At 42.9% G+C, this 17,124-nt stretch overlaps 1 protein-coding gene across 15 annotated transcripts in view; it reads right to left on the reverse strand.

Moving 5' to 3' along the window:
* Positions 1 to 128: 128 nt before the first annotated feature.
* Positions 129 to 17,124, reverse strand: part of LOC145932610 (protein trachealess-like) — an 83,216-nt gene continuing 66,220 nt past the window's right edge. For 8 of the 15 annotated variants that reach the window (XM_083031681.1, XM_083031680.1, XM_083031679.1 and 5 more), the window contains 11 exons: positions 12,015 to 12,253; positions 8,273 to 8,349; positions 7,231 to 7,320; positions 6,072 to 6,264; positions 5,828 to 5,949; positions 5,542 to 5,735; positions 4,995 to 5,101; positions 3,966 to 4,082; positions 3,090 to 3,237; positions 2,867 to 2,991; positions 129 to 2,759 (listed from right to left, as the gene is read on the reverse strand). In XM_083031681.1, coding sequence (XP_082887807.1) covers positions 1,396 to 2,759; positions 2,867 to 2,991; positions 3,090 to 3,237; positions 3,966 to 4,082; positions 4,995 to 5,101; positions 5,542 to 5,735; positions 5,828 to 5,949; positions 6,072 to 6,264; positions 7,231 to 7,320; positions 8,273 to 8,349; positions 12,015 to 12,253 — 2,776 coding nt within the window. In that variant the 3' untranslated portion in view covers positions 129 to 1,395. The remainder of the gene's footprint in view (positions 2,760 to 2,866; positions 2,992 to 3,089; positions 3,238 to 3,965; positions 4,083 to 4,994; positions 5,102 to 5,541; positions 5,736 to 5,827; positions 5,950 to 6,071; positions 6,265 to 7,230; positions 7,321 to 8,272; positions 8,350 to 12,014; positions 12,254 to 17,124) is intronic. The other 7 variants (XM_083031683.1, XM_083031682.1, XM_083031690.1 and 4 more) reach the window with 2 other exon arrangements.

The raw sequence follows: 17,124 nt of genomic DNA on the forward strand, positions 1-17,124 counted from the left end.
CTGTTGTGTATTTCCAACGTCATAATTATAACGCAACCATATATAAATATCATGTTTTACTCACTCACGTATGTGTGCCAGTCTTGCGTCTGACTTGTCATTTTCTATCCCACACGATCATCAAAACTGGATATAATTAAATTGCGAATTATTGTGGCCACGCAACAATATAAATTCGAAAAATCGTTCGTAACTTTCTCACAAATTGTAAATTGAAATCTAAAAACAAAAACAAGATATTTGCAACAACAAATTTCTTTGGGACAGAACGATTGTACTATATGAAACAAAATTTAAGTAACAAATTCTATGTTTAATTGATTTGAAAACGGACGTCCGCGCAAATCGATAGAGATAGCGATTTCTCTCAAGTACATATATATGTCGTGCTATTCTTCAAACACGTCTCGCTATTATGCCGATATAAATTTCGTCAGCGTTTTCTCTCACTAAAAATTAAATGAACGCTAGAGCGTGCAAGGATTTTGTACCGATTCGCTCTCGATGAAGGGAATCACATCCACGCAAAGAAATGTACAATTAAACATATCTCAATTATACCGCAGTCAAGTGGCGATATAATTGCGCTCTGATTAATAATATCTAACGCGGTGCGAAAAGACGAAGTTATTTCCTCGTTGTCTAACGATACACAGGTTCTTCCATGCATTTTAAATGGCGCATACGTATATCTTTGAAACTATTGGTGCTATTGAACATGTTTCACAAAAATTGAATAATTTTGAAGACAATCTAATGTTAAATTTTTTTGTAGATGAAGATTATAGAAAGAGATGACCCTGTGTTTTTTTCTCTCTTTTTTAATGGCACCTTTTGTATGCATTAATCGATAGTATATTTATCTGAAACATTTTTCGATGTTATCAATAGTTACGAGGATATTCGCGTGCATCGTTTAAAACGGGACACCCTATATATCACGTATATAATAAATCGCGAATCTCTTAGACATATTGCGATCTCCTTGAGCGTCGCGTCAAATCACTTCGAACACGCACGGTGAACACGCATGAGTTTCGGTTGGCTCCATGCTTTATGTACGCAGATACCTCCGAGAGAAGTCAACATATATATAATAATTTATTCATTATATTACAATAAATCGTTCTACACATAATGGAGAAGAGAGCGATTGTTACAGCGCGGTCGACGCTGATCGCAACGCGCGGCGCGAGATCGAGAGCAAGGATCAGCGAGGGATTGAGCTTCCTCCCGATTCCGTACGACGAAACGAGGATCGCTCGCCGACGATCGCGATAGCGACGAGATAGCGTATCACTGATATGCACTGAGGGAGAGGACTTTGGGTTTTAATTACAGTCGCTTAAGTACACGCGTTCCGCGTACGGGCGGTGGAATCTACGAGGGGGGCCACTAGGACGCCGAAGTGTACCAGCCGTTCGCCGTCGACTTGTTGCCCGGATGGTAGATGTGGAAGCCGGCGCTACCAGCCGAATGATGATAGAATTGCGGCTGCTCCGTCAGGCCCGCCGAGGCGTACGCCGCTGCGGCGTCTAAGGCACTCGGATGAACAGTGGCCGAGTATACCTGGGGTTTCAAGGGTAACGGCTGAGCCGGTTCGTATTGATGACGGAGAACTGGATCCGTGTACGCTGACGAGCTCTCGTAGCTGTTTATCACGTTCACGGAGTGCAGCTGCTGCTGCTGTTGCTGCTGTTGTTGTTGCTGCTGTTGCTGCTGCTTGTCCCGTGGCGAGACCGACGACGGCGGTGTCATCGCCGAATGATAGTCCACCGGGTAGCCAGCCGCGGTGGCGGACGTATACGACGAAACCAGACTGGTGAAAGCGTCGGCGCAGCTTGTACCATTGGATCCCTTTTGATTGTGCGCGGCGAGCACGAATTGGTGTTCACCGTACGTACTGGAGCCTTCGGAGCCCGGCGGGGTAGGCAGCGGTCCGTTAGGGGCTGTCTCGCCAGGATAATAGATACCGGTCGACGCGGGTGTTCGTGTACCTCCGCTTGACGTGATCCCGTGCACGTTAGCGCGTATCACGCTCTCCCGGTTGGCCGCGTAGAGCTGCCTAAGAAGCGCGGAAGCCGGCAAGGGCGCGGTCGCCGCCGCGGATTGCTGCGGACTCAGGTGACCCAGGTGATGATGCGCGCCGATCCATTGTATCGTGCTACGTTGCTGTTGCTGCTTTAGCAACGCGTCCGTACTGAAGTCCGTCGGTTGATGATGAAGAGTCGCCGGTGAGTTCGATTTGTTCAACGAGCCACCCGGCAGATGCTTCGACATAGCCTGCTCCAGATCCTTTACCGAGGTCCCCGAGGTATTCTCGGCGGCGTTGTCCATCCTGCCGCTGTCGGTGCGACGGGACTTCGGGCTGGTCGAGCAGTGGGTCTGCTCGGTCGTCGAGATCGAGTGCGTGGACGTCGCGCTGGGGCTGAGGGTGCGAGTCGGCCTCTCGCTGTTAGACTCCTTGACCGCCGACTGCACCGCCGTCGTCTCTTCCTCGTCCTCCTCCTCTTCGTTGGAGCTGCTGCTATCGTCGTCTTGGATTTTCCGCTTGTGCCCGCGCAGTCTCACCACTAGCGTGCTGATATTCCCGACCGTCGTCTGCGACGACTCCTGCTGCTGCAACTGGCCTATACTGTCGTGATGCCGGCTACCACGTTTCTCGCTTTCCGACGCCCGGCTCTCCTCTCGCTCCTCTGGCGGTGACCGATGCGATTGCTCCTGATGCTGATTCGTAGGGCCGCCTCGACTACGACCCTCTGAAATCGAAAGTCGCAACGAATATCGCTTCAAGATGAGAACTTTCTGAGGGATGCACGATCCGATGAAACTATAACTTTTCGCTAAGTCAAAGAACGTTTTGTACCTCCTCTGTCGGCGTCCGGCGATCCGTTCTCCGGGTCGTTCCCGGCTGTGTCTTCCCTCTTGACTCCGGTTACGCCGTCCTCCAGCTGACAGCAGTCCATAATTAAGTTTTCGTATTCTCGGCCGCTAAACCGGAAAGACAAGCGCGATGAAATTTCACATCAGAGCGAGAGAGAGTTCGTTCATTCGCCCTTTCTCTAACTGGCTTTATCTAAGTAACTCACCTTATGACATAATTGACGCAAATGATATTTTGCTCCTCGGCATTTTTCGAATTACACACTACGGTGGCGCACGTCTGCAACCACGTGAATCCACCGCTCTTGTTCATCAATCGATAGTAATGCGTTAGTACTTGCCCTTTATGGATCACTAGAATCAATCATAGCTAAATGTTTTCTAAAGACTTTGCGCGATCTATCATATACTGAAATATATTGACAAAAGACATGTGATTACATAAAATTCTCTTATTTTTCTAAAGCTTTTCTGTATATTTTTTTCGGAAGTGCTTGTATTAATTGTCGAAGCTACCGTTTGTACGATGATGAGGAAAAGGTAAACATTTTTTGCGATTATACTGATTAATCGTTCATTTATTCGGGGTGTATGTTCGATTTCATCTCTGTATAATGCTCTTAGAAGCATTTGTAGCCTTCATCTCGTAAGAGATAAATTCGTTCGTCGTTAAGAAAAGGTATTTTTCTTGTTTAATTGGATTGGGACACAAGATGAGATTATTCACGATTCTTCGTATAATTGTTTTTGACAATGCGCTCGTTTTTACGTCGCGAATATATACTCTTGTTGTTGTTCAAAGGATCGAAATAACAAAGCCACGTTAGGATACACATCTCGCGATACTCTTTTCTCGTGAGAAAAATCCGATATTCCCGTCAAAAAGATCCAACAGCTGTCTCATTATCACGTGTCGTATTCACGAGAAAATCAATTCACGAGATATGTGACATTTTACAAAAGTCGCGCGATGATTGTTTACCGAGAGACCGAATGATTATTAATTAGAAACATTAATTCCCGCCTATGACTAATAATCTTTGATCTCTAAAACGTTCAAATACAAACAGATACGTACTTACTAAATCTGCAAGCGGTCGCGCGGAGTCGAAAAGACCGACGTATTAATACTTTTGTGCTTTTCTCTCTTCCCGGACAGCTTTGACACCCATCGCGCTCTCTTTCACCGAAGTATTTTCCTAGAACAATAGGAGCAAGAAATTCTGCTTGGCAGATCTATCGACCTTGTTTTGTTGAAAACGTATGTGTATGAATAACACGTTACGACTTTAGTCTCGTTTTTTCCGTGTACAACTTGCGCAGCAAAAAAAATAGAATCCAATTTTTATTCTTACGCCGATGGAGAAAAAAGCTGTTTTTCGTCACGATATTAAAAACAATTTAACTTTATTAAATTTATTTAACGCTCTGACATTTTTTTCACGTTTGTTACAGTCAAAGAGACTTCTCAATTTTTGTGCGCGACAGAATTTTAATTGATGTTATTCTCGATCCTTTGTGTATCTTTGTTACGATACGCTTTGTCCGATTCGTTTATTTTTTGCAAATTTTGCAGCTTATTTTGCGTCGAAGATCTTGCAGCTATCATTTCTGTCTTTTTTAGCTGTCTCTCGTTTAGTCTTGATATTTCGCTCTATTTATTATTTATTATTTATCGAGTCTCATTCTCCCTCTCTTTCGAAATTTTTATTCGAGCACACTATCTTAATTTTATTTCAGACTAATCAGTAGGAAAAAAATTGCCATTAAGAAGCACATCGTCGTGTTGGGAAAAAAAAGAACCGACGAAAAGTTATCCAATCATCATTACGATATTTTAGTAGTATGACTGGTTTTTAATTGGGCAGATGATAATTGAGATTCGTTGGTGCACGCAATTATTATTTCCTAGGATGAATTGTTCGGAATTCACGCAAACACGCGCGATGCATTCTTTCGAACATTATACAGAAAACATGAGGGAGCGCGAATAAAGACCCCCTCTCGTGTGATTTTACGCGATCGTGCAAACGGTACTCAGCGACTTTATTACGAGCGAGATTGATAACGGGCGGATATATAATTCATGATGGCTGTATTTATATACTCACGATCCATGTGAGACTTTCGCAGACGATTCGCGTCCTCGCCGTGACACAGGGTGTAGAGATTCTTCCCCGTTAACTCGTCGGCTGTGTAGTCCAACAATTCGGAAACCCTGAGGACACGAATTGCAAAGCTCCTATTACGGTCTTATTTATAGTCTTGTTTTATTCTCTCTTTTCTCTCTCACTATTTTTCTACATGTGAATAAAAAAAAACATAAAATACCATTGTATACATATTTAAATTTCAACGGGCGAAAAAGAGTCAGACGCGGATGGTAAAATTATTTTTCATCGAAACTGATTAGTTGTGCACAAGGAGTCCAAATTTTTCTTTACGATACCAAGTAATTTGATAAATCTCAATTCGAGATTTTTATTTTTAATAAACCCCTCTGTCCTCTTTAAATAAGTGTAGGTGAGAAAAATATCGCCGAATCAGGAATATATTTTATATATTTTATATAAATTTTCATTTAAAAGAAATGAGAGAGAGAAAAATCCGCGCCGAATCCGCTTCGTATCTATAGAATCATGCAAGAGGGGTACTCACTTTGGTTCGCAGTGCGCTATCCGAAAGTCGAAACTGATCCGTGTGACAAACATGTCGGTCTCGAGACGAATTTCGTGTACACTCGGTGGTGGAAGCGCAATAGCAAGTCCAACCATGCCCATCAAAGGTGGCGCGGTCTTTCTCGTATGACTAAATATGAACTGTGGCCTCAAACGACACAGCAACAATACGACCTGTGTGCGCGCGTAAAAATATATAGAACTGTCTTAATATATTTTAATAATTATATATGCCATCATATATGTGCGAAAATATAAGTTCTTACCCGATAACCCGACGACTTGAAATGACACCCCCTCTTCGTTAAGGTGGATTTCATCCTGACGCAAAACGCTCGATCGTACCCCTTGTAGAGTCCGGCCGCCGTTAGCGCCATTAACGAGGACACTAAGGGATATAGGAGGGTGAATTGCGAGCTTCAACTCGAAATATATTTGCGCCGAATATCTTATTAGATCGTGTGTTTACTGATAAAATGCGCGCATTCGTACGATGACGCGAAGAGTTACCATCGGGATTAGCAGTGGAGGATGAACCATGGTCTTCCGACGCGCCGCTACTCGGCGAGGCTAGACCAGAATTCGATGAATGCGGAGCCGAGGTGCTCGTCGACGACGCGAGTCCTAGACCGAGATGCTCGGCGACCTCCGCGTGATCTTGCTGATGGATGTAATCGAAAACACTCGACCCCGTCATTTCTACCTGAAATTAAGCAAGGGTCTTTCTTTTTTCTTTCATTTCAGGAATAAACGTCTCCGCCGGAGACATTATATCGTGCCCCAGCCAGACGGCTATCTTATACACGTTTCGCTATACGAGTTTTCGATTTCGGTAGCCCAAGACAGGGGGGTAACGTATAGGGGATGATGCCTCTCGCGAAGAACCGCGGCCGCGGCAGCCATGTTTGTGCCAACGTCGGGTTTCCGTCGGTTTTCCGAATCCCCGAAACACCCTATTGATTGCCCCACGAGCTTCGCAGGAACCCGGAGAGCTAGTACACCGGTCACCTCCCGTACCACCTCGCTCTCGCTCGCTTTACTCCCCGCGCCGCTTCTCTCTACTCTCTTTCCTCCCCCCGTCTACCTTCTCTCGCTCGCGGCATTAGGAATGGCGAACACGCCGCCGTGCAGAGGCTACGTGAGCCGCATGCGACCACCTCTTCCACCCGCCGCCATCCAACCATCCCCTGACCCCCCTTCTATGTCATGCTCGCCGTCGTGCCAGCCAGTATGGCCGCCAACTCGTACAACCTTCTCCTCTTTTCCTCCCTTGACCTCTCCTCCTTATTCTTCTCTACAACGCTATCAACTTTTCCTCCTTCTCCTTCTCCTCTTTCGCTACCTCCTTTGCCACCATCGCCGCCACCACCAACCCGATATCACCACTACTACCTTCAACGTTTCAACCTCCTTCTCTTCCGTCAACTTTTTCCCTTTCCCCCTTCCTCCCCCTTGGTACCTTTATACCTTTCTACTATCTCTGGCCTTCCGGTTGATGGTACACGTTGCATTCGTACACGCTGGCACGTTGCTTTTTATTCGCTTTCGCTTTCTCGTTATCGTTATCACTTTTCTCCCCATGTACCCCTATAACTCCGCGCGCGCCCTCCTGTCTCTCTCTCCTCCATCCGGCTTCATCGATATCTCGCTACAACGAACCCGCGCTTACCTGTGAGAGGCCGAGATATATCGAAACGGTCTCGGATATGTACAGGAATCTGCCATCAGCCGCGACAGCCATCGCGAAGCCGTCCAGGGACTAGCGACAGAAAATACGAGACACTTAGGAACTCCGAATCGAATATTCCTGGATACGAGAAGACGTCCTTTCGAACGTTTATTAAGTCTCCCGAGTGTCGATAATCTACGTTTCCGAATTATATTTTATATATGCTTAATTGTATTCTTCAGGTATATACATATACATTTAAATTCGTGCCCGATAGATTCATATAATTGCGATTAGAAAATTTAATGGAGAAAAGATATCAATACCGACATTTTCTCTTTTTTTTTGTTCTAGCTCTCGATTTGAAAGTCCTAAATAAAAATTTATTTTCACAGTTTTATTGTGACTCTCTTCGATTATATCAGAGTTTTGATAATATCGCTTCAAAATTATTTTTAAATAGCTCTGCTTAAAAATGCACGAAAATTTGAAATATCGATCCATAAAATTGATATATCTATTGAAAACTATAGAAACATAATGAAAATTATGGGAAAAATATATAAAAACAGAATTAGAAATATGTAGAAAAACGTAATATTATCGAGAAAAAAAAAGATACTCTATTACCACTATTTAGATTATGTAATTCGCCAAAGAAAAAAAAACTTGCGAACTTTAATAATTCTCGACAATCCGAGTTAGCATACAAACGAGTACGAAATGCGGAATCTTCTGATAAGTAAACTAATTACGCGGAACAAGTTTCTCATATCAGTTCTGATAAAGTACAATATATTTAATTGCTGATAAAAAATAAAAGTATGTCGATTTTAGAAGATCCCTACGTCGGTTCTCATATCTTTTCTCTGCATTTTTCAGATATATATTTATATTTGCCCGATAATTCTGATTAAAATAGAACTTACAAAAAGCTCGCGATGTAATGATATTAATTTAAAAATAGAGTATTAAAGTCTCGAGAATATTTAATTCATTATATACATTGTTTTGTTTTAGCGAGACAAGAAAGTAAGCTTACCTGTAATATGTGGGTACCTTGATGAATTTCGAAATGATCTATTGCTGCATTCGACGATGCTCTGACTCGATTAGCACCTGTGAATAAAAATTTCATCAATACGTACTACGTCTATCATATTAATACAGATATGAGACTTGAACAATTGTTTTATCATTTTAAAATAAAAAGTAAATTTCTTGTAACAGAGCGTTTTACGGTGTAATCTGGATCGCGAATTCGGTATTATTTACCGTCGAGATCCGAAATATCTTTGAAGGAAGTATAAGGTAACGCAATGCTGAACAGTTACGACGAACTGGCATACGCTTATCGAGAAAGGTATCCTCGATTGATCAGCGATACGTGACTCACACGGATGTACGAAGCCGCGCCATCGAGTTGGAACCGTCGACCCCTTTTGCGCCTTCTTTTCTCCCCTCGTTTAACAAACAAGACGCACAAGGCTACTTCTTACCGTAATAATAATCCTACGCTCCCCAGCAGCCCCGTAATGAAAGACTTAGAAGACTCGATCAAACTTGGCGCGCGAACCGCTTAATCTCGTAAGTCCATCGGGATGAGAGACGGAATGGCTCGACTCGTCGGGCTGACCCTAGCAGTTCGGGTTTTCGGTCAACAAGGTAATGCCGATATTTCCTACCGTATATATATATATATATATATATATAAGGCCGGACTCTGGGTCTAATCTAACTGGATTTCGTCTTGACGAACGCCTTTGTTCTCCTAATCATAATGCCCCTTTCGCACGCGAATCCTCGCGCACTTGATCCTTAAAGATTTAGAATTTGTTTAGTTTGCAACACGTGTGTCTTTTCCTTGTAGAAAAAAAAGAACGCCCGAGGTTCCATCTTTTTGTCGAAAAGGTGGATTTAGCACGTTACTCCGCCATTTATCACAATATTTTGATAAATATAACTTGACCGCGCGTATTTGCTTTTAGGCGGCTAGAAAAATATCCGTACGCGCGATTCTTTCTGAACAAATATCACGTAATTGCCACCCCCGTCGATCGATTATTCTATAAAGTCCGGAATACCTCGCGAATCAAGCGGTCTATCTCTCCTCCGTCTCTCGAAATCTCGAATCATTTTACTCGGTTAAGTCGAGAAGCCTCGACTACCAAGTGCGCTGGCCCTGACATGCGGCTGTGAATAGAAGAGGGGTGGCACTGGATTTAGTTTGACGAGGAGTTGCGGCAGCGATGCGCGGCACCTAACTCAATTTTGTTAGTTTAGTTACATTGGCGGTTGGTAACGCGAGGCCTTGCGCGCATATAGGGGTTGTCGTGATTAGATTTTCATGCGGATAGTGGTAGACGAGAGAGAAAGAGAGCGAGAGAGAGAGAGATGTATCTATACCTAAGCCTTTATACGTACCCGCGTACGTGCGGAACCTCTCTCTAACGTTTTTCGCGACCCTCCCACACTGTAAATATTAACTCAACCAGCACCCTTGTGCACTCCGAAAATATGCGGCGGCGACGAGCAAGTAAGGTTTCCCGATCTTTACGATTTCTCATTGTGGGGAAAGGATTTTTCTCTCATCGAGCAGGCTATATTTATTCTTCGCGATCTCCGATCGATAATATAAATCTGTTCCTTAAAAAAAAAAAAAAAAAAAAACAAAACAAAACTATTTGACCCCGTATAGTAAAGCCCGGGAAATACATAAACCCACGATACATCTACATTAATGAAGAAAAAGATTGCGAGAGCGACGAAGCGAAAGTGCGCTAAAGTAAGCCGGTAGCAGCTCTATTCCCTTTTCGCTAAATGAAGCACGAAAATGAAAGAGGCCCGCGGCGATCTTATCGCTCGATGATTGCCGACAATTCTCTATTACTATGTATCTCTAGAAATCTCTCTCGCCGGCTGCATGGTCACTGAAATTATAAAGGATATCTGAAAGCTCGATCTATCGCCGACGAGTCTGCGTGTGCTTCCTCAAGGAAGCAACCGTCCAATTCTTTGTTCGATATAATCCTAAACGTGTCCCAATATAGTTCTCATTTCGCGTTACTACGAAAGTATTTCAGCTGTAGTTGCGAAAAACGCGATATAAAGACGCGAGATAGGCGTATTACGACAAAAAATTCCTCTCACCCGAGGCACATTCTTATAAATCGAATTACAAGTGTCGCGAGACAGGACACGCGTCGATTCTGTCGGATAATAGAGGAGACACGTGTCTATCAAAAAGATGCCGTAATCGGAGACAGAGTATTCGCTGGCTTTGATGCGATTATAACGCGATGGTGTGCTTTTTTTTACATTTTTTTACTTGTATTTTTATAATAAAAGCTGTAATATATAAATATAAAATAGATATAAAAAGGGCTAATAAGAACCAGGCACAACAAACTTGTTTCTAAATTTTTGTCTAATTATTTTGAACGTCTCGGTTCTTCTCTTGATCATCCTCAGCATATCAAGACGTGCAGACTTTTTTTTTACTAATCGATTTTGTATATTGTTGATGTCAAGATATTCGCTGTTTGTTCTTCATCTCATCTTCGTTCGCTTTAAAAATATATCAGGGATGAAATTCAAGACACGTGGATTTTTTATATTAAGCGATATGCTAAGAACGATCCAAAGAAAGGACCGAAATGTTCAAAATAATTAGAGAAAAATTAAAAGTTTATTGCGCCAAGTATATAAATTCTTGTCATATTTAATTTTATACTACTTCTACTTTTTTCTTCTGACAAATGTATATCTTTTTAACTTTGTAAAATATTAAATTATTATATACAAATATACAAAAAAAATGTATCGAAAAGTATCAAATATGTATCGCTTGCACGGTAAAATATTGTGGGGCACGATACATTTCGCGCGTGTCCGTCGCAATATTAGTCTACTCCACTGCAGACGACGCGAGCGTAAAGGAATTATAACGCGGCTGACTTCCTCTCTTATTCTTATCCCTGGAGAGAAAGTTAGGTTCACGGAATATGGGTCCTGATCCCCCCTATTAACAGTCTGGATGACTCCCCCTTTCCGAGGTTAAACGCTGATCCATCAAGAGACATCATCGGCAGATATATCTTCATCGAGCCGACTGCCCGGATTACATGTCTATCGTAATAAATTAAAACAAAATGTTCCGCCCGAGAAATTGCGATGCTCTATATCGCGTTTAAATATATAGAATGACAGAAATAAGAATCAGTGGATAAGATAATCTTATATTCGTTAATTAAATACGTATGCCAGAGAATAAGAATAATTCGCAAATTCAAAGAGTGCAACCAAATTCCTCCCCTTTTTTCACCACCTTTAATTGAGCTAAGCAATTGGCTTGTTGTTAAATGAAAGTTTAAGACTAGTAGATTAATTCTAAAAAAATATTATGTTGAGGCAAGCAAGCGTTCCAAAGAAATAGTCATTAGCAATATATGACGACATTTAAAATTACAGCAAATCAAACCGGGAAAAAAAAAATAAAACTTTTAAATTAGAATGTATTGAAATGTGCTTGAATAAGCACATTTTTGTGAAAAGCTCGAACGTTATTTTTGTAGTAATTTTATAATAATTTTCAATATAATACTTCTAAGGATTAATATACTAATCAAAAGCTTTCATTCAACCATCATTGAGCTAAATTGGAGGTGGTAAAAAGAGATTTTTTTTTTACGTAGATTCGGCTGCACTCTTTAAGACAGAGATCAGGATCCATGATTTTCTTGTCATGATAAATAAGTGGATGCGCGACTCGTATTTTATCTTACCTTTGACAGATTTGTTGGGCTGTGGACCGTCGCGGGACCACGGTGGATCGCCGTGACTGGAGAAATCGCGGAGTTTGAGATACGAGATCGTTAGTCTTATTATGGAGGCTTTATCCAGCTGGGAGGTAATGGCCGCCGGTAGAGGAAGCATTTTCGCGAGCTCGTAGAACTCAAAGTTCTCTTTACCCCGTCGCGACCTCGCCGCGTCCCGGCTCTTCTCCTTGCGCAACTCCAAGATGCTGTAAATTCAAACACACACGGACAGCGGTTACAGCGGCGAAACAATGCATATTTCTTCGACGGAGATTACAAGTACACAGAGAGAATTTTCTCTTAGAATTTACCCTGAAAATCATGATAATCGTGGGACAATATGCTATGAAACGAATTTTATGAGAATTTCTTTGATTAATATTTATCACAATAAAAATAATAATATCCATCACAATAAAATATAAAACATGTTTGATTTATTTTACTAAACTGCATAGTAAACATGTTTTATATTTTAAGAAAGAAATTCTCATAAAATTCTTTCCGTATACCATATTGTCTCACGATTACCATGATTTTCAGGGTAAATTCTAAGAGAAAATTCTCTCAGTGTATAAATCGCTATTACATGTGGATGGGGCAAGTTTGCTACAGAGTAGTCCCCAGAAAAATAATTCCGAATGCGCAAAAAAAATGCTTTATCCTCAATTAAAATAGCAGTATAAGCTGAGCGATTCTTTTTTACTCGGAACTATCGGTTAAAGCGTTAACGGTTCGATATAATATCCCGGACGCATATGGATTCGGTCGTGATAAGTCGGTCATAGAAGAGAAATAAGACGGCGATCGGCCCGTAAATTCGTTCCACACTTCCTGCGTGAGTCGCGTTCCTTTTAAGGGATCTTCGCGCTCCCTTAATGGCAAAGTACATCTTTGTAGGGGTGGGAGTTATTTCGCGCAAATGTGCGCGACAGCGTACATACGGCGAAGCTGAAATTATGCGGTCGCGCAAATAGGTGTATAAAGGTGGAGAGGCGTGGCGAGATAGTGCGTGTCGTATAGTGTGCCACCGCTTAAACGGCATACATTATTCAAAAGCGCTATGAAGCCCGTGTTTACTGACAAGCCGGCGAATGTAGAGAACATCGACGTAACGTAACCACGCCCCGGGTGGACCCCCGACCTCTCTCGGTACCGGTTTTACATTTAAAACTATGTAAACCGTCGACCAATGAAACGGCGTTTGCGCGAAATCTATATATGTGCACTTTCTAGTGGTACCGCTTTTGTGGTCATTAACCTTTGGAGCGACGAATCGCCCTCAGCTTATGCGCCGCGCGCGAATGATCGTTCCTTCCCAGGATGTACCAGGTAAAGATCTTATTAAATTGTGATAGCAATATTTTTTTTAATTATGAATTTTTTAGTAAAGCTCGCAATGTAAACTACAATAATTCGATTTTTTTTTTCAATGTTATTCATGTGTGTTCCACGAATGCGAGATTCAAACCCTTTGTCTCTCTCATCTCGAGTAACGAGTCGCAATTAACTCTTTTTTTATTCGAGAGCGGTAAACCGAAAAACGGGCAACCGCGCGCGAAATCTGTCCCCAGGAAGGCATCAGAGTTAAGAGTTTAGCCCATTAACTAACTTCCGTCGTTCTTCGATGGGGATCGGAGGAACGGAAGTGTCTGTCCTGGACCGGAGCCGAAATAATTCGAAACGCGATGGGATTTTTATTCGTTCGCTATTGCGCTTAACGACTGTAAAACACCGGTATACCTTTCCCTACTTGAGTTTGTTCCTCCCTCGCGCGAGATGTGCCAACACGATGGTAACCCATTATGACCATTCTCGACTGCGAACAGGGATCGGAAGTCGTAAAAACGGAAGAAAAGGGAGAAGAGAGAAAGAGAGAGAGAACATCCCCCCGATGTATAAGCTGCCACTGTGTCAGAATCTTGTTTTGGCATTTCACAGGCATTCCGCGCGACACTCGATCCTCCTACCCTCGGTAAAGTTTCGTTTACAGGCAGACTTTAGTTTTCGTCCCAAAGGGATAATGACAGATTCTTCCCTTTTGTAGCCGTGTTCTCGAGTGATAGTCTACGTACACTTTACATTCGAACACGGACTTTCCTCCACTGCATCAAACGCACATTTATAAAGTTAATACAATATATATACTGATTGAGAAATTAAATAAATTTTTCTGTATAATAAAAGTACACTGCAAGTCCGCGATGAACCAAAATCGATGGGACGATTAAAAGCCGAACGTCTTCGCCGACAATTGGCAAAGATAAGGAATACAAGAACGAGGGGTGGCGGCGCTTCCTTTGACCGTGTCGAATCTATCCCCCGAGGAGGAACGGAACTTGGAAAAGCTAAGCCTAAGCACACGGGCCGCCCTCGTCCGTTCGTACACTTTGGGCTCGCGCGGTAAAGCGTCTGCAGACGTGTGAAAATAAAATTACGCCCAACTTTCGGTCAAATTGGTTGGAATTGGGCGGCCTCGCGCGAGTCCCGAAAGTCCCGCGGGACCATAGATGGTGGTGGTCCCTCCCGGACGCGCGCAACCATCGTCGGGGATATCCTTGGCGATCCTCGAGGAAGGATCCACCAAACGCGCCCGAGCTAACGTCGCGTCCTCTCTCTTTCGCCTCCTCTTAAGTGCTGCCCATCAATAATTCAGCAGAGAGCTATGACGAGCTCTCGCCCCCTCGGATATCCGCAACCCTCCGTTTCTTCTTCGTTCTCTTCTTCGCGGATTCGAATCGTCGAGTCGCCACCACTCTCTACGAGAGAAATGGCAGCTGCGCGTAATAATCGGCCAGATTACCGTGAGGATAACATCGTTTCCCTACGCTATGATGGAATTCGTGACGCGAACTCTCGATACATACGCGGCAAATCGCTCAGGATTTTTTTACGATTTATTTTTTTAATATAAATAAAACTTTTCGAAAAAAATTTCTCTCAATCTGTATAATATATGATTCTAATAAATGACAATGAATTTTTGCCAAACAAGTCACCTAAAATGTATGAAAATGTATGAAGATGTAAAATATTTATTATGTCTTGTAATTAATCAAGATAACTTCTAATATCTTTCAGATTTCTTCATGTCACGATTTTGTCTCACGATATAAAGTCAGAAAAATTGTTTTTCCAAAAGATTGAATATTTATCTTCGACGAGGATTGTCACTTTGCACAAAACGTTTTTCTTTAGCGTTGCGAGAAAATTGCAAAACTACGTAATCCTGTATATTATATGTACAGGAAAGTTTCCCATCTCCAACTCTTCCTGAATATATGATTTCTCAGGAAGCGGGAAGTGAGAACTGATATTGGCGCAACCGTAGAAATTATAATGCGCGTCGTAACGCGGGCTCATCGACTAATTCAATTAAACGATTCATTTGCCGGTCCCAAGCACCACCTGAGGGTATGTCCCGTTCCGTCTGTATTTCCGGCGCGTCTGTGTGCTCGCAGTTTCCTCCTCGTGTACGTGCATGAAGAAGAGGAGAACGTGAGAGAGAGAGAGAGTCAGAGAGAACGAGAAGGACCAACGGACCAACCTTCCAACCTACTCCCCGGAGAGCCGTAGCCTCGCGCAACAATACAATGCTCCTAATGTTACGGCTCCAGTTTCGACATAATTTTCTTTCGCGGCCCCCGGGAGGGTGGCTATCGGATGCCCGGGCTTTTGTAGCGTTTCGGCGAAAAATGTCATTTCCGCTGACCGTTCCGATAACGAGGAGCGAGGAATAAGTTTTACGCGCACCGCCGATTAGATTTCGAGAAAGACCGGCGTCGTAAACCTCTGGTCCTGGACGACGAGGAGGTAAGGGCGGGGGACTATCTCGATAGCTTTATCTTTAGCGAACTTTCAAATTCATTCGATGTACAGGCAGGTTCCACGAAGAAGAAATCGGCGCGTAATCATCGGCGATGACGATAGAATCGACGCGATTTGGCAAACTCTCTTTCGCAAAAGCCGCTGAAAAAGTATGTTGCGATGAGTCGCTTGTCTTTCGCCGCTTATGTTTTTATTCGATGCCATGAATAATTCACGATACATCCCTCGCTTCTAGTGGACCATAGTCCGCGATTTCATTCATGATGCAACGCCTGAATCATGCCGAGTTTTATAAGCGAGTGCGAAGGAGATAATGTCGCGTGTGCAAATTTGCGGCGTGTTGCGCAATTAACGCGTAGAATGAGGTTTAGGGTATGCTTCGGCGCATCAAATTGAAAAAAAATTGCGTTTGAACGCGATTTTCACGGTTGTATCACAATTTTTGGAATTTTGCGCGCGCGTCTATTGTTATAATTATTATTTTTTTAACGAGATTAATTTATTAACATTTATGACATTATATATAAAGTTATCGCGTGTATCCTTTTTGTTTTAATATTTATTGTGATGCGATAGACACGACGCGAGACGACACGAGTGAGGCAATGCTTTCCACAGAACAGGGCGGGATCTGAATGGAAGCGGATGAAACAAAAGGAAAAAAAGCAAGGATAACGCCGGGAGCACTATAAAGCATCCCACTGCATCCGTGGACGTAAATCACGACGCATGCATACATGCATGCATATACATCTACAATAAAACGGCAGGGGAGGAAGGGAGGGCGGAAGGGAAAGAAAGAGAGGGTAAAAAAATGAAAAGAATGGAGAAAGAGTCGCGACAGCGAGAGGAAAGAGAAAGAGAGAGAAATTGAGGGAAAGAGAGAAGCAGAGACAGCGAGTAGATAGAGAGACGGAGGGAAGTTGGCTCCTGATGACGCGCAGATAAGGGAGGGCTTAAAGTCTACGTGATGAGCTTCCCGATGCGGAGGAGCGGAGGTCGAGCCTGAGAACTTTCGGTAAATGCACTTGTAAGAGCTGTTTCTTCTTTCCTTAACATTTTGGACGCGACCTCAAACTCTCCCTCAATATCAAGTCTGGTTTACAGCGCGAAGTGCGGTTTGCCTTTTCGTCTCTGCGTTGCGCCTCTCTAATATAAGGTTCACCGAAGGGATCGCTCTTCGCGAGTACCATTACGATCGAAAGAATCGGAGAAATCGAAAAGAATATAATAGTTCTTAACAAATGTT

Source organism: Prenolepis imparis, unplaced genomic scaffold, assembly GCF_030444845.1.
Source record: "Prenolepis imparis isolate NDT839.2.m4 unplaced genomic scaffold, iyPreImpa1.0 SCAF_2, whole genome shotgun sequence".
Classification (NCBI taxonomy): domain Eukaryota; kingdom Metazoa; phylum Arthropoda; class Insecta; order Hymenoptera; family Formicidae; genus Prenolepis; species Prenolepis imparis.